We start from the raw sequence: 25,231 nt of genomic DNA, 5'->3' as shown, positions 1-25,231 counted from the left end.
CCCGCCTGCCCATTAGAAGTTAAACAGAAACAGTGAGATGAGGTCCCGCCTCATTTTAAACATATCTTTTCTGATTGGACAGTGAGATGAGGTCCCGCCTGCCCATTAGAAGTTAAACATATCTTTTCTGATTGGACAGTGAGATGAGGTCCCGCCTGCCCATTAGAAGATTAACAGATCTGATTGGACAGTGAGATGAGGTCCCGCCTGCCCATTAGAAGTTAAACAGATCTTTTCTGACTGGACAGTGAGATGAGGTCCCGCCTGCCAATTAGAAGATAAACAGATCTGACTGGACAGTGAGATGAGGTCCCGCCTGCCCATTAACATGTCCTCCCTACCTGACGACGGTGTGCGTGCAGACGATGAACTCAGGCCTGGAGTTCCACTGGTGATAGGTGATGTAGTGACGAGTCTGGAGCCAGATCCACTGTTGACCTTTGGTCAGGAACCTGTAGTAACACGACTTCCCTTTACCATACTGCATCACTAGACAGAGAGGAGAGGAGAGGAACCTGTAGTATCTTTACCATACTGCATCACTAGACAGAGAGGAGAGAGGGGCGGTCAGAGTGTGTGTGTGTGTGTGTGTGTGTGTGTGTGTATATGTGTGTGTGTGTAACTCACAGTGTTCGTGACACTTTGCCAGTGTCCCCAAGTCGTCTACATGATAGTAGTCGTACCCCGACGTCCCCAGGACCTCAAATGGAAGGTAGCCTATGATTGGTGGAGCCCTGGAGGGAGGAAATGAAATCATCAGTTACCCAGCCTGCTTATTAACAATAATACCACTTGTCTGTGTGTGTGTGTGTGTGTGTGTGTGTGTGTGTGTGTGTTTAACTTAAGTCCCCACAACAACAGTAAAGGAACAAAGATTTGACCAACTGGGGACATTTTGTTAGTCCCCACAGGGTAAAATGCTGTTTCTAGGAGGGTTTAGAGTTAAAGTTAGAATTACGTCAGGAGCTAGGGTTAGGAGCTAGGGTTAGGAGCTAGGGTTAGGAGCTAGGGTTAGGTTTAGGAGCTAGGGTTAGTTTTAGGGTTAGGAGCTAGGGTTAGGAGCTAGGGTTAGGAGCTAGGGTTAGTTTTAGGGTTAGGAGCTAGGGTTAGGAGCTAGGGTTAGGAGCTAGGGTTAGGTTTAGGAGCTAGGGTTAGGTTTAGGAGCTAGGGTTAGTTTTAGGGTTAGGAGCTAGGGTTAGGAGCTAGAGTTAGGTTTAGGGTTAGGAGCTATAGTTAGGTTTAGGGATAGGAGCTAGGGTTAGTTTTAGGGTTAGGAGCTAGGGTTAGGAGCTAGGGTTAGTTTTAGGGTTAGGGGCTAGGAGCTAGGGTTAGTTTTAGGGTTAGGAGCTAGGGTTAGTTTTAGGGTTAGGAGCTAGGGTTAGTTTTAGGGTTAGGAGCTAGGGTTAGTTTTAGGGTTAGGAGCTAGGAGCTAGGGTTAGTTTTAGGGTTAGGAGCTAGGTTTAGTTTTAGGGTTAGGAGCTAGGGTTAGTTTTAGGGTTAGGAGATAGGGTTAGTTTTAGGGTTAGGAGCTAGGGTTAGGAGCTAGGGTTAGGAGCTAGGGTTAGGAGCTAGGGTTAGGAGCTAGGGTTAGGAGCTAGGTTTAGTTTTAGGGTTAGGAGCTAGGGTTAGTTTTAGGGTTAGGAGCTAGGGTTAGTTTTAGGGTTAGGAGCTAGGGTTAGTGTTAGGGTTAGGAGCTAGGGTTAGGAGCTAGGGTTAGTTTTAGGGTTAGGAGCTAGGGTTAGGAGCTAGGGTTAGTTTTAGGGTTAGGAGCTAGGGTTATGAGCTAGGGTTAATTTTAGGGTTATGAGCTAGGGTTAGTATTAAGGTTAGGATTTTGGGTTAAGGTAAGAGTACGGGGTTAGGGAAAATAGGATTTTGAATGGGACTGAATTGTGTGGCCCCACAAGCTTAGCTATACAAGACTGTGAGACTGTGTGTGTGTGTGTGTGGTATTTCAGGTTTGTGGTATGTCAGGTCAACTGAGGACAATGACTGGTTCACTTTGATGGTGAAACCATCTACTTATACAAAATGAATTACCTGTGAATAAGAACTACTAGAGACTGTGTTACCTGTGGTCTAGGAATAAGAACTACTAGAGACTGTGTTACCTGTGGTCTAGGAATAAGAACTACTGGAGACTGTGTTACCTGTGGTCTAGGAATAATAACTACTAGAGACTGTGTTACCTGTGGTCTAGGAATAAGAACTACTGGAGACTGTGTTACCTGTGGTCTAGGAATAATAACTACTAGAGACTGTGTTACCTGTGGTCTAGGAATAAGAACTACTAGAACTACTAGAGACTGTGTTACCTGTGGTCTAGGAATAAGAACTACTAGAGACTGTGTTACCTGTGGTCTAGGAATAAGAACTACTAGAGACTGTGTTACCTGTGGTCTAGGAATAAGAACTACTAGAGACTGTGTTACCTGTGGTCTAGGAATAAGAACTACTAGAGACTGTGTTACCTGTGGTCTAGGAATAAGAACTACTAGAGACTGTGTTACCTGTGGTCTAGGAATAAGAACTACTAGAGACTGTGTTACCTGTGGTCTAGGAATAAGAACTACTAGAGACTGTGTTACCTGTGGTCTAGGAATAAGAACTACTAGAGACTGTGTTACCTGTGGTCTAGGAATAAGAACTACTAGAGACTGTGTTACCTGTGGTCTAGGAATAAGAACTACTAGAGACTGTGTTACCTGTGGTCTAGGAATAAGAACTACTAGAGACTGTGTTACCTGTGGTCTAGGAATAAGAACTACTAGAGACTGTGTTACCTGTGGTCTAGGAATAAGAACTACTAGAGACTGTGTTACCTGTGGTCTAGGAATAAGAACTACTAGAGACTGTGTTACCTGTGGTCTAGGAATAAGAACTACTAGAGACTGTGTTACCTGTGGTCTAGGAATAAGAACTACTAGAGACTGTGTTACCTGTGGTCTAGGAATAAGAACTACTAGAGACTGTGTTACCTGTGGTCTAGGAATAAGAACTACTAGAGACTGTGTTACCTGTGGTCTAGGAATAAGAACTACTAGAGACTGTGTTACCTGTGGTCTAGGAATAAGAACTACTAGAGACTGTGTTACCTGTGGTCTAGGAATAAGAACTACTAGAGACTGTGTTACCTGTGGTCTAGGAATAAGAACTACTAGAGACTGTGTTACCTGTGGTCTAGGAATAAGAACTACTAGAGACTGTGTTACCTGTGGTCTAGGAATAAGAACTACTAGAGACTGTGTTACCTGTGGTCTAGGAATAAGAACTACTAGAGACTGTGTTACCTGTGGTCTAGGAATAAGAACTACTAGAGACTGTGTTACCTGTGGTCTAGGAATAAGAACTACTAGAGACTGTGTTACCTGTGGTCTAGGAATAAGAACTACTAGAGACTGTGTTACCTGTGGTCTAGGAATAAGAACTACTAGAGACTGTGTTACCTGTGGTCTAGGAATAAGAACTACTAGAGACTGTGTTACCTGTGGTCTAGGAATAAGAACTACTAGAGACTGTGTTACCTGTGGTCTAGGAATAAGAACTACTAGAGACTGTGTTACCTGTGGTCTAGGAATAAGAACTACTAGAGACTGTGTTACCTGTGGTCTAGGAATAAGAACTACTAGAGACTGTGTTACCTGTGGTCTAGGAATAAGAACTACTAGAGACTGTGTTACCTGTGGTCTAGGAATAAGAACTACTAGAGACTGTGTTACCTGTGGTCTAGGAATAAGAACTACTAGAGACTGTGTTACCTGTGGTCTAGAATAATAACTACTAGAGACTGTGTTACCTGTGGTCTAGGAATAAGAACTACTCCAGACTGTGTTACCTGTGGTCTAGGAATAAGAACTACTCAGGAGACTGTGTTACCTGTGGTCTAGGAATAAGAACTACTAGACTGTGACTGAATAAGAACTACTAGAGACTGTGTTACGTGTGGTCTAGGAATAAGAACTACTAGAGACTGTGTTACCTGTGGTCTAGTAATAAGAACTACTAGAGACTGTGTTACCTGTGGTCTAGGAATAAGAACTACTACTAGAGACTGTGTTACCTGTGGTCTAGGAATAATCACTACTAGAGACTGTGTTACCTGTGGTCTAGGAATAATCACTACTAGAGACTGTGTTACCTGTGGTCTAGGAATAAGAACTACTAGAGACTGTGTTACCTGTGGTCTAGTAATAAGAACTACTAGAGACTGTGTTACATGTGGTCTAGGAATAAGAACTACTAGAGACTGTGTTACCTGTGGTCTAGGAATAAGAACTACTAGAGACTGTGTTACCTGTGGTCTAGGAATAAGAACTACTAGAGACTGTGTTACCTGTGGTCTAGTAATAAGAACTACTAGAGACTGTGTTACCTGTGGTCTAGGAATAAGAACTACTAGAGACTGTGTTACCTGTGGTCTAGGAATAAGAACTACTAGAGACTGTGTTACCTGTGGTCTAGGAATAAGAACTACTAGAGACTGTGTTACCTGTGGTCTAGGAATAAGAACTACTAGAGACTGTGTTACCTGTGGTCTAGGAATAAGAACTACTAGAGACTGTGTTACCTGTGGTCTAGGAATAAGAACTACTAGAAGACCTGTGGTCTAGGAATAAGAACTACTCCAGAGACTGTGTTACCTGTGGTCTAGGAATAAGAACTACTAGAGACTGTGTTACCTGTGGTCTAGGAATAAGAACTACTAGAGACTGTGTTACCTGTGGTCTAGGAATAAGAACTACTAGAGACTGTGTTACCTGTGGTCTAGGAATAAACTACTAGGAATAAGAACTAGAGACTGTGTTACCTGTGGTCTAGGAATAAGAACTACTAGAGACTGGTTACCTGTGGTAATAAGAACTACTAGAGACTGTGTTACCTGTGGTCTAGGAATAAGAACTACTAGAGACTGTGTTACCTGTGGTCTAGGAATAAGAACTACTAGAGACTGTGTTACCTGTGGTCTAGAATAAGAACTACTAGAGACTGTGTTACCTGTGGTCTAGGAATAAGACTACTACTAGAGACTGTGTTACCTGTGGTCTAGGAATAAGAACTACTAGAGACTGTATTACCTGTGGTCTAGGAATAAGAACTACTAGAGACTGTGTTACCTGTGGTCTAGGAATAATAACTACTAGAGACTGTGTTACCTGTGGTCTAGGAATAAGAACTACTAGAGACTGTGTTACCTGTGGTCTAGGAATAAGAACTACTAGAGACTGTGTTACCTGTGGTCTAGGAATAAGAACTACTAGAGACTGTGTTACCTGACTGGTCTAGGAATAAGAACTACTAGAGACTGTGTTACCTGTGGTCTAGTAATAAGAACTACTAGAGACTGTGTTACCTGTGGTCTAGGAATAAGAACTTCCACTCCAGACTGTGTTACCTGTGGTCTAGGAATAAGAACTACTAGAGACTGTGTTACCTGTGGTCTAGGAATAAGAACTACTAGAGACTGTTTTACCTGTGGTCTAGGAATAAGAACTACTAGAGACTGTGTTACCTGTGGTCTAGGAATAATCACTACTAGAGACTGTGTTCTAGGAATAAGAACCTGTGTTACCTGTGGTCTAGGAATAAGAAACTACTAGAGACTGTGTTACCTGTGGTCTAGGAATAAGAACTACTAGAGACTGTGTTACCTGTGGTCTAGGAATAAGAACTACTACTAGAGACTGTGTTACCTGTGGTCTAGGAATAAGAACTACTAGAGACTGTGTTACCTGTGGTCTAGGAATAAGAACTACTAGAGACTGTGTTACCTGTGGTCTAGGAATAAGAACTACTAGAGACTGTGTTACCTGTGGTCTAGGAATAATCACTACTAGAGACTGTGTTACCTGTGGTCTAGGAATAACTCACTGTGTTACTAGAGACTGTGTTACCTGTGGTCTAGGAATAAGAACTACTAGAGACTGTGTTACCTGTGGTCTAGGAATAAGAACTACTAGAGACTGTGTTACCTGTGGTCTAGGAATAAGAACTACAAGAGACTGTGTTACCTGTGGTCTAGGAATAATCACTACTAGAGACTGTGTTACCTGTGGTCTAGGAATAAGAACTACTGGAGACTGTTACCTGTGGTCTAGGAATAAGAACTACTAGAGACTGTGTTACCTGTGGTCTAGAATAAGAACTAAGAACTGTGTTACCTGTGGTCTAGGAATAAGAACTAGAGACTGTGTTACCTGTGGTCTAGGAATAAGAACTACTAGAGACTGTGTTACCTGTGGTCTAGGAATAAGAACTACTACTAGAGACTGTGTTACCTGTGGTCTAGGAATAAGAACTTACCTGTGGTCACTCCAGACTGTGTTACCTGTGGTCTAGGAATAAGAACTACTAGAGACTGTGTTACCTGTGGTCTAGGAATAAATCACTACTAGAGACTGTGTTACCTGTGGTCTACCTGTGGGAATAAGAACTACTAGAGACTGTGTTACCTGTGGTCTAGGAATAAGAACTACTAGAGACTGTGTTACCTGTGGTCTAGGAATAAGAACTACTAGAGACTGTGTTACCTGTGGTCTAGGAATAAGAACTACTAGAGACTGTGTTACCTGTGGTCTAGGAATAAGAACTACTAGAGAGACTGTTACCTGTGGTCTAGTAATAAGAACTACTGGAGACTGTGTTACCTGTGGTCTAGGAATAAGAAACTACTAGAGACTGTGTTACCTGTGGTCTAGGAATAAGAACTACTAGAGACTGTGTTACCTGTGGTCTAGGAATAAGAACTTACCTGTGGTCTAGGAATAAGAACTACCAGACTGTGTTACCTGTGGTCTAGGAATAAGAACTACTAGAGACTGTGTTACCTGTGGTCTAGGAATAAGAACTACTAGAGACTGTGTTACCTGTGGTCTAGGAATAAGAACTACTAGAGACTGTGTTACCTGTGGTCTAGGAATAAGAACTACTAGAGACTGTGTTACCTGTGGTCTAGGAATAAGAACTACTAGAGACTGTGTTACCTGTGGTCTAGGAATAAGAACTACTAGAGACTGTGTTACCTGTGGTCTAGTAATAAGAACTACTAGAGACTGTGTTACCTGTGGTCTAGGAATAAGAACTTCCACTCCAGACGGTGTTACCTGTGGTCTAGGAATAAGAACTACTAGAGACTGTGTTACCTGTGGTCTAGGAATAATCACTACTAGAGACTGTTTTACCTGTGGTCTAGGAATAATCACTACTAGAGACTGTGTTACCTGTGGTCTAGGAATAAGAACTACTAGAGACTGTGTTACCTGTGGTCTAGGAATAAGAACTACTACTAGAGACTGTGTTACCTGTGGTCTAGGAATAATCACTACTAGAGACTGTGTTACCTGTGGTCTAGGAATAAGAAACTACTAGAGACTGTGTTACCTGTGGTCTAGGAATAAGAACTAATCACTACTAGAGACTGCACTCCAGACTGTGTTACCTGTGGTCTAGGAATAAGAACTACTAGAGACTGTGTTACCTGTGGTCTAGGAATAAGAACTACTAGAGACTGTGTTACCTGTGGTCTAGGAATAAGAACTTCCACCAGACTGTGTTACCTGTGGTCTAGGAATAAGAACTACCCTAGGAATAAGAACCAGACTGTGTTACCTGTGGTCTAGGAATAAGAACTTCCACTACCAGACTGTGTTACCTGTGGTCTAGGAATAAGAACTGTGTTACCTGTGGTCTAGGAATAAGAACTACTAGAGACTGTGTTACCTGTGGTCTAGGAATAAGAACTACTAGAGACTGTGTTACCTGTGGTCTAGAATAAGAATAGAGACTGTGTTACCTGTGGTCTAGGAATAAGAACTACTAGAGACTGTGTTACCTGTGGTCTAGGGAATAAGAGACTTACTAGAGACTGTGTTACCTGTGGTCTAGGAATAAGAACTACTAGAGACTGTGTTACCTGTGGTCTAGGAATAAGAATACTAGAACTGTGTTACCTGTGGTCTAGGAATAAGAACTACTAGAGACTGTGTTACCTGTGGTCTAGGAATAATAACTACTAGAGACTGTGTTACCTGTGGTCTAGAATAAGAATAAGAACTGGTCTAGGAATAAGAACTAGAGACTGTGTTACCTGTGGTCTAGGAATAAGAACTGGTCTAGTAATAAGAACTACTAGAGAGACTGTGGTTACCTGTGGTCTAGGAATAAGAACTACTAGAGACTGTGTTACCTGTGGTCTAGGAATAAGAACTGTGTTACCTGTGGTCTAGGAATAAGAACTACAGACTGTGTTACCTGTGGTCTAGGAATAAGAACTCCACTCCAGACTGTGTTACCTGTGGTCTAGGAATAAGAACTACTAGAGACTGTGTTACCTGTGGTCTAGGAATAAGAACTTCCACTAGAGACTGTGTTACCTGTGGTCTAGGAATAAGAACTACTCCAGACTGTGTTACCTGTGGTCTAGGAATAAGAACTTCCACTCCAGACTGTGTTACCTGTGGTCTAGGAATAAGAACTTCCACTCCAGACTGTGTTACCTGTGGTCTAGGAATAAGAGACTGTGTTCCACTCCAGACTGTGTTACCTGTGGTCTTACTCCAGACTGTGTTACCTGTGGTCTAGGAATAAGAACTTCCTGTGGTCTAGGAATAAGAACTTCCACTCAGACTGTGTTACCTGTGGTCTAGGAATAAGAACTTCCACTCCAGACTGTGTTACCTGTGGTCTAGGAATAAGAACTTCCACTAAGAACCAGACTGTGTTACCTGTGGTCTAGGAATAAGAACTAAGAGACTTACCTGTGGTCACTCCAGACTGTGTTACCTGTGGTCTAGGAATAAGAACTACTCCAGACTGTGTTACCTGTGGTCTAGGAATAAGAACTTCCACTCCAGACTGTGTTACCTGTGGTCTAGGAATAAGAACTACTAGAGACTGTGTTACCTGTGGTCTAGGAATAAGAACTTCCACTACTAGAGACTGTGTTACCTGTGGTCTAGGAATAAGAACTTCCACTCCAGACTGTGTTACCTGTGGTCTAGGAATAAGAACTTCCACTCCAGACTGTGTTACCTGTGGTCTAGGAATAAGAACTTCCACTCCAGACTGTGTTACCTGTGGTCTAGGAATAAGAACTTCCACTCCAGACTGTGTTACCTGTGGTCTAGGAATAAGAACTTCCACTCCAGACTGTGTCGGGAGGTGAACTCTTCATTGGGCTCCGCCACTGTACACATCTCCTATGGAGGGAGAGATAGACAACAAGATAGATATCAATATATCTTACATATAATATTGATCATTGAATATATATAAACTGGCCACTGAGTGTATATTGTCTGTCTAGTACCTGGTCGGACCCCTTTTGCCTCCAGAACGGCCTGAATTATTCGGGGGAATGGATTCTACAAGGTGTCTGAAACGTCCCACAGCCATCACACAGTTGCTACAGATAAGGGCGGTGGTACATTCATGCTGCGAACAGCCCGTTCCATCTCATCCCATCGTTGCTCTATTGGGTAGAGGTCTTGGGGACGGACCAGGACACTCTAGTAAACTGAAATCATCCATCATGTTCCAGGCCATGTTTTTCCACTCCTCAACTGTCCAGTGTTGTTGATGGCGTTGCCCACTGGAGCTGCTTCTTCTTGTGTTTAGCTGATAGGAACCCCGGTGTGGTCTGGTTCCTCTCTAGGTTTCTAATCTCCACCAGGCACAGCCAGAAGAGGACTGGCCCATCCCACATAGCCTGGTTCCTCTCTAGGTTTCTAATCTCCACCCGGCACAGCCAGAAGAGGACTGGCCCATCCCACATAGCCTGGTTCCTCTCTAGGTTTCTAATCTCCACCAGGCACAGCCAGAAGAGGACTGGCCCATCCCACATAGCCTGGTTCCTCTCTAGGTTTCTAATCTCCACCAGGTACAGTCAGAAGAGGACTGGCCACCCCACATAGCCTGGTTCCTCTCTAGGTTTCTTCCTAGGTTCTGGCCTTTCTAGGGAGTTTTCCTAGCCACCGTGCTTCTACACCTGCATTGCTTGCTGTTTGGGGTTTTCAGGCTGGGTTTCTGTACAGCACTTTGTGACATCAGCTGATGTAAGAAGGGCTTTATAAATACATTTGATTTGGTCGTCTGCTGCAACAGCCCGTCCTTGACAAGGACCAGCGAGTGGTGCGTTCCGAGATGCCGTTCTGCACACCACTGTTGTACTGCCTCGTCATTTGCTTGTTTTTTGGCCCGTCTGTTAGCTCCAACCATTCCTACCATTCTCCTTGGACCTCTCTCATCAACCAGCTGTTTTCACCCACAGGACTGCTGCTGATTGGACGTTCCTCGTTTTGTCGCATCGTTCTCGGTAAACGCTAGACACAGTTGTGAAAAGCCCAGGAGGGCGTCTGTTTCTGAGGTATTGGATCCGACTCCTGAGGTATTGGATCCGACTCCTGGCACCGACGATCACACCGCAAAGCCTCTACGGTCACTTGTTCTGCCCATTCTGAAGTTCGATAGAACAGTAACTGAATGCCTTGAAGCCTGTCTGCCTGGTTTATATAGCAAGCCCCGGTCACGTGACTCACTGTCTTGTAGGAGTGACCCATTTTAATGAACAGGATGGTGTACCTAATAAACTGTCCGGTGAGTGTATTATAATATAGAAAAATATCTATATGCAGGTGTAGCTTTGTTGTGTTTAATACTGTTTGTTAAATAGGCTTGACAATTAACTTTCTGTTACTTCATTGTGTGTGTGTGTGTGTGTGTGTGTGTGTGTGTGTGTGTGTGTGTGTGTGTGTTAGTGCTGAGTGATTAACCAAAATGTTGGTTCATTTTGAGCTTTTAAACAACCAACTGACCAACATTAGTTCAATTTTTAAATTCCATTTCGTTCAGTTTTTTTTTTAACGTGAGCTCAATGCGCAGTGTTTCTAGATCAGATCAAGCCTGAACTGTGCGTTATAGTAGGGAGTTGTAGTTTTCAACAGGCCAATATTCTACAAGTTTTCTGAGCTAAACTATGGTAATTAACTACAATGACCATAATCCTTTGCACACCTAGAGAAGAGAGAATAAAGTGCGATCAAGAGCAGTTTCTTTGTGAGGTATCTCTACCCGGAAATACAGGATCTAAGTGATTGATAGTTGATATTCAGCAGTCATTATATAATACCTTGTTTACTACAAATAAATATTAAAATAGTGTTTTTGTCAGATAGCAGCTCTACAGAGATGAGACAATGACTTGGAATGAAATAATAAAGTCATCAAATAAAACAAATGTGATATACAGAACTTAAATATTTAATTAAAGTAAAGTAGTGTGAATATCTAATGGTTAATAAGTGATAAGCAGTAATGGACCGTCACTAAGCATCATGGGACTTCTGTGTTGTTACAGAGTTCAACCCACATAATGCATAGTGCATTTAATGTTTAGAAATAAATTATTGAAATCGAAAAACCGGGATTATTTTTTCATTAATCGAACCGAAACCGAACCGACCTCAAGAAGCAGTAATTGCTCAGCACTAGTGTTTGTGTGTGTGTGTGTGTGTGTGTGTGTGTGTGTGTGTGTGTGTGTGTATGGTGTGTGTGTGTCACCTTGATGAACTGTGGTTTAGCCAGCCTGACGGTGGCTACGAAGCAGACCAGGTCATCAAAGGCAGGTTGTAGGGATCTCTGTAACACTCCTGCTAAACCATTCCTGGTGGTGTTGGGGACTAGACGAGAGGAGAGGAGAGGAGAGGAGAGGAGAGAAGAGGGGAGGGAAGGGGAGAGGAGAGGGGAGGAGAAGAGGGGAGAGAGAGAGGGAGGGGAGGGAGAGAGAGAGAGAGGAGAGGAGAGGGAGAGGAGAGAGGAGGGGAGAGGGAGAGGGAGAGGGGAGAGGAGAGGGGAGGGAGGGAGAGGGAGAGGAGAGGAGAGAGAGGGAGAGAAGAGAGGGGAGAGGGGAAGAGGGAGGGGAGGAGAAGAGGGGAGGAGAAGAGGGGAGAGAGGGAGAGGGGAGGAGAGAGAGAGGGAGAGGGAGGGGAGGAGAGAGGGGAGAGAGAGGGAGAGGAGAGGAGAGAGAGAGAGGGAGAGAGGAGAGAGGGAGAGAGAGGGGAGGAGGGGAGGAGGGGAGAAGAGGGGAGGGAGAGGGAGGGAGAGAAGAGGAGAGGGGAGAGAAGAGGGGAGAGGAAGAGGGGAGAGAGAGAGGAGAGAGGAGAGGGGAGAAGAGGGGAGGAGGGAGGGAGGGGAGGAGGGGAGAGGGAGAGGGAGAGGAGAGGAGAGGAGAGAGAGAGGGAGAGAGAGAGGAGAGGGAGGAGAGGAGGAGAGGGAGGGGAGGGAGGGGAGGGGGGAGGGGAGAGGAGAGAGGAGGAGAGGGAGAGGAGAGGAGAGAGAGGAGAGGAGAGGAGAGGAGAGGGGAGAGGAGGGAGAAGAGGGGAGAGAAGAGGGGAGGGGAGGGAGGAGAGAGGAGAGGGGAGAGAGAAGAGGGGAGTGAAGAGGGGAGAGGGAGAGGAGGAGAGGAGAGGAGAGGGGAGAGGAGAGAGAAGAGGGGAGGAAGAGGGGAGGGAGAGGAGGGGAGGAGAGGAGAGGGAGGAAGAGGAGAGGAGAGGAGAGGAGAGGGGAGAGGAGAGGAGAGGGGAGGGAGAGGGAGGGGAGAGGAGAGGGGAGGAGAGGAGAGGAGAGGAGAGGGAGAGGAGAGGAGAGGGAGAGGAGAGGAGAGGGAGAGGAGAGGAGAGGGAGGGAGTGAAGAGGGGAGAGGGAGTGAAGAGGGGAGGAGAGGAGAGGAGAGGAGAGGAGAGGAGAGGGGAGAGGAGGGGAGGAGAGAGGAGAGGAGAGGAGAGAGAAGAGGAGTGTTACCGTGAGTAGAAACCAGAACAGATGATCAAACTAACAGCTGTTTATTCTGTTCTCCAGCTGATAAAACAAGCCCAGTTTGCTTTTCTAGTGAAACCAGACGCTCACCGTCGTTCAGCGACTTGAAGTTGCCGATGAATTTGACGTGTTCGTAGACGGCAGGTTCTTTAGGGTCGATGGTTCCTCTCAACACGTGGCAACAAAACTCCAGCTGGTTCTTGGCTATAATCACGATTAAAATATCAAACACAACGAACACCAACCTTGCAATCATTTCTCTTAAAAACATTTTTTACAGTGTTTACAATTTTTTTTACAGATACAACATGGCCGATTATATTTGCAGATGACTGCTTGCAGTGTATAACAAGTGATCTGATTGGACGGCAGTGTATATGAAGCGACGTGATAGGCCAGCAGCCAATAAGGTGGCAATGTGATTGGGTGTTACTCACTCTTGAGGTACTCTGGTCCGAGGCTCTCGGGGTCGGAGGGGTGTTTGGAGAGAGCCTTGTACACCTCTGAGTGTTCATCCAGGGGGAGGAAGTTTAACAGGTTCTGGTCCTGCAGGTCCGACTGGGGAACACACACACACACACAGAGACACACGCACACACAGAGAGACACACACACACAGAGAGAGACACACACACACACACACACACACTCACACACACCACGTTGAGTTCAACACAACTGGGGAAGGTATAGAAACATTTTATTGTACACTTTCAAACATCCAAGTACATTTTTAACTAGGAAACGAATAAGAAATGAATTGTAATTAGTAAATTGCATGCCAGCAGCACACCACCCTGTATCCCACTGATGGCTTGCTTCAGAAGCTAAGCAGGGTCGGTCCTGATTGGTCCCTGGATGGGAGACCACTCTGATTGGCTTCCCTAAGCAGGGTCGGTCCTGATTGGTCCCTGGATGGGAGACCACCATGTATCCCACTGATGGCTTGCTTCAGAAGCTAAGCAGGGTCGGTCCTGATTGGTCCCTGGATGGGAGACCAGATGCTACTGGAAGTGGTGTTGAAGGGCCAGTAGGAGGCACTCTTTCTTCTGATCTTAATTTTTTTAAATATATATAATAATGCCCCAGAGCAGTGATTGGGGACATTGCCCTGTGTAGGGTGCCATCTTTCGGATGGGACGTTAAACAGGTGTCCTGACTCTCCATGGTCACTAAAGATCCCATGGTACTTATCGTATGAGTAGGGGTGTTAACCCCGGTGTCCAGGCTAAACTCCCAATCTGACCCTCAAACCATCATGGCCACCTAATCATCCCCAGCTTCCTATTGGCTCATTTATCCCCTGTAACTCTTCCCCAGCTTCCTATTGGCTCATTTATCCCCTGTAACTCTTCCCCAGCTTCCTATTGGCTCATTTATCCCCTGTAACTCTTCCCCAGCTTCCTATTGGCTCATTTATCCCCTGTAACTCTTCCCCAGGTCGTTGCTGTAAATGATCATGTGATCATGTGTTCTCAGTCAACTTACCTGGTCAAATCATATCAGATAATGCTGCTCTTGGTACTATGCATTGGAACCAAATCCTTCTGTCCAATAATACTGTAGTACTATGCATTGGAACCAAACCCTTCCATCCAATAGTATTGTGGTCCAATCGTATTGTGGTACTATGCATTGGAACCAAACCCTTCTGTCCAATCGTATTGTGGTACTATGCATTGGAACCAAACCCTTCTGTCCAATAGTATTGTGGTACTATGCATTGGAACCAAACCCTTCTGTCCAATCGTATTGTGGTACTATGCATTGGAACCAAACCCTTCCATCCAATAGTATTGTGGTACTACGCATTGGAACCAAACCCTTCCATCCAATAGTATTGTGGTACTATGCATTGGAACCAAACCCTTCTGTCCAATAGTACTGTAGTACTATGCATTGGAACAAACCCTTCTGTCCAATAGTACTGTAGTACTATGCATTGGAACCAAACCCTTCCATCCAATAGTATTGTGGTACTACGCATTGGAACCAAACCCTTCTGTCCAATCGTATTGTGGTACTATGCATTGGAACCAAACCCTTCTGTCCAATCGTATTGTGGTACGAATCGAAACACAGACAGTCCGACTCACCGGCAGGTGTTCCAGCAAGGAGGTGACGCTCTCAGAGACGTAGATGATGTTCCCATCTGTCATTATCGCTATGAAGAATCCATCCAGAGCCTACAACACAACATTACACTTTAGTTAATACGACTGTAACCAGTCTGTCATTATCGCTGTGACTGTAGTAATATAGTAAGTATAGTAATAGTATTAGTATTAGTAATAGTAGGGTAGTACTGTAGTGGTAGTAGTACTAGTAGTAGTAATAGTAGGGTAGTACTGAAGTAATAGTAGTAGTACTAGTACTAGTAATAGTAGGTAGGGTAGTACTGTAGTAGTAATAGTAGGGTAGTACTGTAGTAGTAGTAATAGTAGGGTAGTGCTGTAGTAGTAATATTAGTATTAGTAGGGTAGTACTGTAGTAGTAGTACTAGTAGAGTAGTACTGTAGTAGTAATAGTAGGGTAGTACTGTAGTAGTAATAGTAGGGTAGTACTGTAGTAGTCGTAATAGTAGGGTAGTACTGTAGTAGTAATAGTAGGGTAGTACTGTAGTAGTAATAGTAGGGTAGTACTGTAGTAGTAATAGTAGGGTAGTACTGTAGTAGTAGTAGGGTAGTACTGTAGTAGTATTAATAATAGTAGGGTAGTACTGTAGTAGTAATAGTAGGGTAATACTGTAGTAATATTAGTAATAGTAGGGCAGTGCTGTAGTAGTAGTATTAGTATTAGTAGGGTAGTACTGTAGTAGTAATAGTAGGGTAATACTGTAGTAATATTAGTAATAGTAGGGTAGTATTGTAGTAGTATTAGTAGGGTAGTACTGCAGTAGTAATAGTAGGGTAATACTGTAGTAATATTAGTAATAGTAGGGTAGTAATGCTCTCTCTAATTCTCTCTTTCTTTCTCTCTCTCGGAGGACCTGAGCCCTAAGACCATGCCCCAGGACTACCTGACATGATGACTCCTTGCTGTCCCCAGTCCACCTGACTGTGCTGCTGCTCCAGTTTCAACTGTTCTGCCTTATTATTATTTGACCATGCTGGTCATTTATGAACATTTGAACATCTTGGTCATGTTCTGTTATAATCTCCACCCGGCACAGCCAGAAGAGGACTGGCCACCCCACATAGCCTGTTCCTCTCTAGGTTTCTTCCTAGGTTTTGGCCTTTCTAGGGAGTTTTTCTAGCCACCGTGCTTTACACCTGCATTGTTTGCTGTTTGAGGTTTTACTGGGTTTCTGTACAGCACTTTGAGATATCAGCTGATGTACAAAGGGCCATTTGATTTATTTGATTAGTAATAGTAGGGAATACCTAGTAATATTAGATGAATACTGTAGTAATATTAGTAATAGTAGGGTCCATATTGACTAGTAGGGTAATACTGCTAATATTATTATAGGGTAATACTGTAGTAATATTAGTAATAGTAGGGTAATACTGTAGTAATATTAGTAATAGTAGGGTAATATGCTGGTCATTATGAACATTTGAACATCTTAGTCATGTTCTGTTATAGTATAATCTAGTAATATTAGTACAGCCAGTAATAAGAGGACTGTAGTAGTATTACATAGTAGGGTTCCTCTAGTAGGTTTACTTCCTAGGTTTTGGCCTTTAGTAGGGTAATACTGTAGTAATATTTTAGTAGGGCCATTGTGCTTTTACACCTAGCATTAGTTAGTAGGGTAGTATTGTAGTTTAGGGGTAGTACTTTTAGTAATAGCTAGGATTTCTGTAGCAATTTAGAGATATAGGGTGTATTGTAGTAGTATTAGTAGGGTAGTACAGTAGTAATGGCTATAGTAAATACATTTGAGTTTAGTTTGAGTAGTAATAGTAGGGTAATACTGTAGTAATATTAGTAATAGTAGTAGTATTAGTAGGGTAGTAGTAGTATTAGTAGGGTAATACTGTAGTAATATTAGTAATAGTAGGGTAGTATTGTAGGGTAATAGTAGTTAGTAGGGTAATACTGTAGTAATATTAGTAATAGTAGTAGTATTGTGGTAGTATTAGTAGGGGTAGTATTAGGTAGTAATATTAGTAGGGTAATTGTACTAGTATTAGTAATATTAGTAATAGTAGGGTACTGTAGTAATATTAGTAATAGTAGGGTAGTATTAGTAGGGTAGTAATAGTTAGTAGGGTAATACTGTAGTAATATTAGTAATAGTAGGGTAGTATTGTAGTAGTATTAGTAGGGTAGTACTGTAGTAGTAATAGTAGGATAATACTGTAGAATATTAGTAATAGTAGGGTAGTATTGTAGTAGTATTAGTAGGGTAGTACAGTAGTAGTAATCGTAGGATAATACTGTAGAATATTAGTAATAGTAGGGTAGTATTGTAGTAGTATTAGTAGGGTAGTACAGTAGTAGTAATCGTAGGGTAATACTGTAGTAATATTAGTAATAGTAGGGTAGTATTGTAGTAGTATTAGTAGGGTAGTACTGTAGTAGTAATAGTAGGGTAATACTGTAGAATATTAGTAATAGTAGGGTAGTATTGCAGTAGTATTAGTAGGGTAGTACAGTAGTAGTAATCGTAGGGTAATGTTGTGTATCTCACCTCCAGCATGAGCTGGGTGAACTCCTCGTTGCTAAGGAACGGAGGTTTCCAGTCCTGTCTGATCTCACTGGACTCAGACTGAGCAGAGATCTCTGTTAGAGACACATACACATCATAGTGTTTAGAAATATACATGAGAATACACACAATATACTATATAGAAATTATACATCCGAATACACCATTTATACAATACAGTCAACTTCTGATCCTAATAAGATCACAAAGGGACCTTCACCAGTACCTAAAATACTATTTTAAAACACAATTTGCTCCTCATATCCTCAGTGTACACTCCTCAATAATGTAAGTATTCATGATAATACTCAAGAATAATTTACATTTACGTTATATGTCCAATAGCTAATAGCTATTGTCGTTCTTTTAACGCAACGTAACGTAATCAACACTGCTAGCTAGCCAGCTAGCCCCTGAATCAACAATTACCCTCAACTGAACGACTTGATTAGTGTAGTGTTAGCTAGCTACATAGTTGTCTTTGCTGTCTTCGTATCCATGATAATTGTGTAGTTTAGAGTGTGTAGTTTTTAGAGTGATTATCTTAATTTACCGAGGTTAGCTAGCCAGCTATTTGTCGTCCTTAACGTAGGAGACACTGCTAGCTAGCCAACAGCTAGCCAACGTCTACCGATTAGAACTCAACAACCCGGTCGCATTCCGCCTCGCTCCACAGGTAGTATCTCATTTTCATTTCATTTCATTACAGTACAACGGTATGATTTGTTTGATCGTAGCTAGCTACATAGCTAGCTACATAGCCGTCTCTGTATCAAAGATAATTGTGTAGTCTAGAGCGATTTTCTAGGTTACCTAGCCAGCTACTGTCGTTCTTTTAACGCAACGTAATCAACACTGCTAGCTAGCCAGCTAGCCCCCGAATCAACAACGCAGCCACTGCCAGCTAGCCTACAAAGTCAACAACGCAGCCACTGCCAGCTAGCCTACTTCAGCAGTACTGTATCATTTTTAATCATTTTAGTCAATAAGATTCTTGCTACGTAAGCTCAACTTTCTGAACATTCGAGACGTGTAGTCCACTTGTCATTCCAATCTCCTTTGCATTAGCGTAGCCTCTTCTGTAGCCTGTCAACTATGTGTCTGTCTATCCCTGTTCTCTCCTCTCTGCACAGACCATACAAACGCTCCACACCGCGTGGCCGCGGCCACCCTAATCTGGTGGTCCCAGCGCGCACGGCCCACGTGGAGTTCCAGGTCTCCGGTAGCCTCTGGAACTGCCGATCTGCGGCCAACAAGGCAGAGTTCATCTCAGCCTATGCCTCCCTCCAGTCCCTCGACTTCTTGGCACTGACGGAAACATGGATCACCACAGATAACACTGCTACTCCTACTGCTCTCTCTTCGTCCGCCCACGTGTTCTCGCACACCCCGAGAGCTTCTGGTCAGCGGGGTGGTGGCACCGGGATCCTCATCTCTCCCAAGTGGTCATTCTCTCTTTCTCCCCTTACCCATCTGTCTATCGCCTCCTTTGAATTCCATGCTGTCACAGTTACCAGCCCTTTCAAGCTTAACATCCTTATCATTTATCGCCCTCCAGGTTCCTCGGAGAGTTCATCAATGAGCTTGATGCCTTGATAAGCTCCTTTCCTGAGGACGGCTCACCTCTCACAGTTCTGGGCGACTTTAACCTCCCCACGTCTACCTTTGACTCATTCCTCTCTGCCTCCTTCTTTCCACTCCTCTCCTCTTTTGACCTCTCCCTCTCACCTTCCCCCTACTCACAAGGCAGGCAATACGCTCGACCTCATCTTTACTAGATGCTGTTCTTCCACTAACCTCATTGCAACTCCCTCCAAGTCTCCGACCACTACCTTGTATCCTTTTCCCTCTCGCTCTCATCCAACACTTCCCACACTGCCCCTACTCGGATGGTATCGCGCCGTCCCAACCTTCGCTCTCTCTCCCCCGCTACTCTCTCCTCTTCCATCCTATCATCTCTTCCCTCTGCTCAAACCTTCTCCAACCTATCTCCTGATTCTGCCTCCTCAACCCTCCTCTCCTCCCTTTCTGCATCCTTTGACTCTCTATGTCCCCAATCCTCCAGGCCGGCTCGGTCCTCCCCTCCCCGCTCCGTGGCTCGACGACTCATTGCGAGCTCACAGAACAGGGCTCCGGGCAGCCGAGCGGAAATGGAGGAAAACTCGCCTCCCTGCGGACCTGGCATCCTTTCACTCCCTCCTCTCTACATTTTCCTCTTCTGTCGCTGCTGCTAAAGCCACTTTCTACCACTCTAAATTCCAAGCATCTGCCTCTAACCCTAGGAAGCTCTTTGCCACCTTCTCCTCCCTCCTGAATCCTCCTCCCCCCCTCCTCCTCTCTGCAGATGACTTCGTCAACCATTTTGAAAAGAAGGTCGACGACATCCGATCCTCGTTTGCTAAGTCAAACGACACCGCTGGTTCTGCTCACACTGCCCTACCCTGTGCTCTGACCTCTTTCTCCCCCTCTCTCCAGATGAAATCTCGCGTCTTGTGACGACCGGCCGCCCAACAACCTGCCCGCTTGACCCTATCCCCTCCTCTCTTCTCCAAACCATTTCCGGAGACCTTCTCCCTTACCTCACCTCGCTCATCAACTCATCCCTGACCGCTGGCTACGTCCCTTCCGTCTTCAAGAGAGCGAGAGTTGCACCCCTTCTGAAAAACCTACACTCGATCCCTCCGATGTCAACAACTACAGACCAGTATCCCTTCTTTCTTTTCTCTCCAAAACCCTTGAACGTGCCGTCCTTGGCCAGCTCACCCGCTATCTCTCTCAGAATGACCTTCTTGATCCAAATCAGTCAGGTTTCAAGACTAGTCATTCAACTGAGACTGCTCTTCTCTGTATCACGGAGCGCTCCGCACTGCTAAAGCTAACTCTCTCTCCTCTGCTCTCATCCTTCTAGACCTATCGGCTGCCTTCGATACTGTGAACCATCAGATCCTCCTCTCCACCCTCTCCGAGTTGGGCATCTCCGGCGCGGCCCACGCTTGGATTGCGTCCTACCTGACAGGTCGCTCCTACCAGGTGGCGTGGCGAGAATCCGTCTCCTCACCACGTGCTCTCACCACTGGTGTCCCCAGGGCTCTGTTCTAGGCCCTCTCCTATTCTCGCTATACACCAAGTCACTTGGCTCTGTCATAACCTCACATGGTCTCTCCTATCATTGCTATGCAGACGACACACAATTAATCTTCTCCTTTCCCCCTTCTGATGACCAGGTGGCGAATCGCATCTCTGCATGTCTGGCAGACATATCAGTGTGGATGACGGATCACCACCTCAAGCTGAACCTCGGCAAGACGGAGCTGCTCTTCCTCCCGGGGAAGGACTGCCCGTTCCATGATCTCGCCATCACGGTTGACAACTCCACTGTGTCCTCCTCCCAGAGCGCTAAGAACCTTGGCGTGATCCTGGACAACACCCTGTCGTTCTCAACTAACATCAAGGCGGTGGCCCGTTCCTGTAGGTTCATGCTCTACAACATCCGCAGAGTACGCACCCTGCCTCACACAGGAAGCGGCGCAGGTCCTAATCCAGGCACTTGTCATCTCCCGTCTGGATTACTGCAACTCGCTGTTGGCTGGGCTCCCTGCCTGTGCCATTAAACCCCTACAACTCATCCAGAACGCTGCAGCCCGTCTGGTGTTCAACCTTCCCAAGTTCTCTCACGTCACCCCGCTCCTCCGCTCTCTCCACTGGCTTCCAGTTGAAGCTCGCATCCGCTACAAGACCATGGTGCTTGCCTACGGAGCTGTGAGGGGAACGGCACCTCAGTACCTCCAGGCTCTGATCAGGCCCTACACCCAAACAAGGGCACTGCGTTCATCCACCTCTGGCCTGCTCGCCTCCCTACCACTGAGGAAGTACAGTTCCCGCTCAGCCCAGTCAAAACTGTTCGCTGCTCTGGCCCCCCAATGGTGGAACAAACTCCCTCACGACGCCAGGACAGCGGAGTCAATCACCACCTTCCGGAGACACCTGAAACCCCACCTCTTTAAGGAATACCTAGGATAGAATAAAGTAATCCTTCTCACCCCCCTTAAAAGATTTAGATGCACTATTGTAAAGTGGCTGTTCCACTGGATGTCATAAGGTGAACGCACCAATTTGTAAGTCGCTCTGGATAAGAGCGTCTGCTAAATGACTTAAATGTAAATGTAAATATGTCCATGACTCTCAAAAGCAACAGTTCCATTTGTTTACATTCATCACAACAACAGGAAGTAGAAACAGAAAGGGGTAGTAAAGGAGGCGGGTACCGTTGTGTTTACACAGGAAGTCGATGCTCTTCTGCAGGATGGTGGACTTGTCCATCTTGCGTGTGATGCCAGGCAACATGGTGCCCAGCTCCTTGATGAGGACATTGAACTGGTCTCGTCTCTTCTTCTCCGACTTGTTACGAGACACGCTGTGGATTACAATAGATTACAACACGCTGTGGATTACAATAGATTACAGATTACAAAGGAATATACTTTAAAAAGACCATTCAATGAAGAATGGAATGGAGAGTCACTAGCCCTTTTTATCAGTTGGGTAGTTACAATTATCTATCTATCAGTCTCACTGAATGGCAAAGTGTCCCGTTTCAGCTAATCAGGGCCTAAGTGATTAGTTATGTGAATCAGCTGTGTGTTAGTCCCTGATTAGCTGAAACGGGACTAAGTGATTAGTTATGTGAATCAGCTGTGTGTTAGTCCTGTTTCAGCTAATCAGGGCCTAAGTGATTCGTTATGTGAATCAGCTGTGTGTTAGTCCCGTTTCAGCTGATCAGGGCCTAAGTGATTAGTTATGTGAATCAGCTGTGTGTTAGTCCCGTTTCAGCTGATCAGGGCCTAAGTGATTAGTTATGTGAATCAGCTGTGTGTTAGTCCTGTTTCAGCTGATCAGGGCCTAAGTGATTAGTTATGTGAATCAGCTGTGTGTTAGTCCTGTTTCAGCTGATCAGGGCCTAAGTGATTAGTTATGTGAATCAGCTGTGTGTTAGTCCTGTTTCAGCTGATCAGGGCCTAAGTGATTAGTTATGTGAATCAGCTGTGTGTTAGTCCTGTTTCAGCTGATCAGGGCCTAAGTGATTAGTTATGTGAATCAGCTGTGTGTTAGTCCTGTTTCAGCTGATCAGGGCCTAAGTGATTAGTTATGTGAATCAGCTGTGTGTTAGTCCCGTTTCAGCTAATCAGGGCCTAAGTGATTAGTTATGTGAATCAGCTGTGTGTTAGTCCCGTTTCAGCTAATCAGGGCCTAAGTGATTAGTTATGTGAATCAGCTGAGTGTTAGTCCTGTTTTAGCTGATCAGGGCCTAAGTGATTAGTTATGTGAATCAGCTGTGTGTTAGTCCCGTTTCAGCTGATCAGGGCCTAAGTGATTAGTTATGTGAATCAGCTGTGTGTTAGTCCCGTTTCAGATGATCAGGGCCTAAGTGATTAGTTATGTGAATCAGCTGTGTGTTAGTCCTGTTTCAGCTAATCAGGGCCTAAGTGATTAGTTATGTGAATCAGCTGTGTGTTAGTCCTGTTTCAGCTAATCAGGGCCTAAGTGATTAGTTATGTGAATCAGCTGTGTGTTAGTCCTGTTTCAGCTAATCAGGGCCTAAGTGATTAGTTATGTGAATCAGCTGTGTGTTAGTCCTGTTTCAGCTAATCAGGGCCTAAGTGATTAGTTATGTGAATCAGCTGTGTGTTAGTCCTGTTTCAGCTAATCAGGACCTAAGTGATTAGTTATGTGAATCAGCTGTGTGTTAGTCCCGTTTCAGTTGATCAGGGCCTAAGTGATTAGTTATGTGAATCAGCTGTGGGTTAGGCCCTGATTAGCTGAAACGGGACTAAGTGATTAGTTATGTGAATCAGCTGTGTGTTAGTCCCGTTTCAGCTGATCAGGGCCTAAGTGATTAGTTATGTGAATCAGCTGTGTGTTAGTCCTGTTTCAGCTAATCAGGACCTAAGTGATTAGTTATGTGAATCAGCTGTGTGTTAGTCCCGTTTCAGTTGATCAGGGCCTAAGTGATTAGTTATGTGAATCAGCTGTGGGTTAGGCCCTGATTAGCTGAAACGGGACTAAGTGATTAGTTATGTGAATCAGCTGTGTGTTAGTCCCGTTTCAGCTGATCAGGGCCTAAGTGATTAGTTATGTGAATCAGCTGTGTGTTAGTCCCGTTTCAGCTGATCAGGGCCTAAGTGATTAGTTATGTGAATCAGCTGTGTGTTAGTCCCGTTTCAGCTGATCAGGGCCTAAGTGATTAGTTATGTGAATCAGCTGTGTGTTAGTCCCGTTTCAGCTAATCAGGACCTAAGTGATTAGTTATGTGAATCAGCTGTGTGTTAGTCCCGTTTCAGCTGATCAGGGCTTTAGTGTTAGTTGTGATTTGGAGGTCATGGTGGTGATGTCATGGTGGTGAGGTCATGGTGGTGATGTCATGGCGGTGATGTGGTGATGTCATGGCGGTGATGTCATGGAGGTGATGTCATGGAGGTGATGTCATGGCGGTGATGTCATGGCGGTGATGTGGTGATGTCATGGAGGTGATATCATGGCGGTGATGTCATGGCGGTGATGTCACGGCGGTGATGTGGTGATGTCATGGCGGTGATGTCATGGTGGTGATGTCATGGCGGTGATGTCATGGCGGTGATGTGGTGATGTCATGGCGGTGATGTCATGGCGGTGATGTGGTGATGTCATGGCGGTGATGTGGTGATGTCATGGTGGTGATGTCATGGCGGTGATGTGGTGATGTCATGGCGGTGATGTCATGGCGGTGATGTGGTGATGTCATGGCGGTGATGTCATGGCGGTGATGTGGTGATGTCATGGCGGTGATGTGGTGATGTCATGGCGGTGATGTCGTGGCGGTGATGTGGTGATGTCATGGCGGTGATGTCTAACCGTTTTGCTTTGTCCTTGTCATCTTCATCCATCGACCCGTCGAAGATGCTAGAATCATCCCTGAGAAAGGAAAAGGCTTATGTTAGGGTTATGTTTGAAATAAATCACCTGGAAATAGTTATTATAACATTTAACAATATGGCATCCTGTGTGTGTGTATGCGTGTGTGAGAGAGAAAGTGAGAGAGAGAGAGAGAGAGAGAAAGCGAGAGAGAGAGAGAGAGAGGGAGAGAGAGAGAGAGAGAGGTGTTGTAGTTCAGAAGAAGTGTTATCCTAGTCAGTGGGTAGGAGGGAGTAACGGCTGGTATTTCTGAATGGGTACAACAGTAGGGGACAGTGTGTGTTGTGCCCGACCCTATGCTTGATGTCATGACTGGCTGTTGTTCAGGCCTGTGGCTGCAGTGAAACAGTCTTCAGGCCTGTGGCTGCAGTGAAACAGTCTTCAGGCCTGTAGCTGCAGTGAAACAGTCTTCAGGCCTGTGGCTGCAGTGAAACAGTCTTCAGGCCCGTGGCTGCAGTGAAACAGTCTTCAGGCCCGTGGCTGCAGTGAAACAGTCTTCAGGCCCGTGGCTGCAGTGAAACAGTCTTCAGGCCCGTGGCTGCAGTGACACAGTCTTCAGGCCTGTGGCTGCAGTGAAACAGTCTTCAGGCCTGTGGCTGCAGTGAAACAGTCTTCAGGCCTGTGGCTGCAGTGAAACAGTCTTCAGGCCTGTGGCTGCAGTGAAACAGTCTTCAGGTGGCTGCAGTGAAACAGTCTTCAGGCCTGTGGCTGCAGTGAAACAGTCAGTTCAGGCCCGTGGCTGCAGTGAAACAGTCTTCAGGCCCGTGGCTGCAGTGAAACAGTCTTCAGGCCCGTGGCTGCAGTGAAACAGTCTTCAGG

General features: G+C 45.0%; 1 protein-coding gene across 1 annotated transcript in view; it reads right to left on the bottom strand.

Moving 5' to 3' along the window:
• The window catches only part of LOC135561739 (circadian locomoter output cycles protein kaput-like), a 55,464-nt gene extending 30,511 nt beyond the window's left edge, over window positions 1-24,953 (bottom strand). Inside the window, exons 1-11 of the mRNA XM_065003493.1 lie at window positions 24,706-24,953; window positions 24,353-24,412; window positions 21,730-21,878; window positions 17,447-17,538; window positions 14,904-14,993; window positions 13,245-13,365; window positions 12,898-13,011; window positions 11,554-11,672; window positions 9,112-9,194; window positions 628-734; window positions 342-489 (exon numbers count right to left, since the gene is read on the bottom strand). Of these exons, the coding sequence (XP_064859565.1) occupies window positions 342-489; window positions 628-734; window positions 9,112-9,194; window positions 11,554-11,672; window positions 12,898-13,011; window positions 13,245-13,365; window positions 14,904-14,993; window positions 17,447-17,538; window positions 21,730-21,878; window positions 24,353-24,412; window positions 24,706-24,722 (1,100 nt within the window). The 5' untranslated portion in view covers window positions 24,723-24,953. The remainder of the gene's footprint in view (window positions 1-341; window positions 490-627; window positions 735-9,111; window positions 9,195-11,553; window positions 11,673-12,897; window positions 13,012-13,244; window positions 13,366-14,903; window positions 14,994-17,446; window positions 17,539-21,729; window positions 21,879-24,352; window positions 24,413-24,705) is intronic.
• Between the last annotated feature and the right edge of the window lie 278 nt (window positions 24,954-25,231).

Source organism: Oncorhynchus nerka, linkage group LG18 (genome assembly GCF_034236695.1).
Source record: "Oncorhynchus nerka isolate Pitt River linkage group LG18, Oner_Uvic_2.0, whole genome shotgun sequence".
NCBI classification, from domain to species: Eukaryota; Metazoa; Chordata; class Actinopteri; order Salmoniformes; family Salmonidae; genus Oncorhynchus; species Oncorhynchus nerka.
This window is presented reverse-complemented; position numbering and strand designations above follow the sequence as displayed.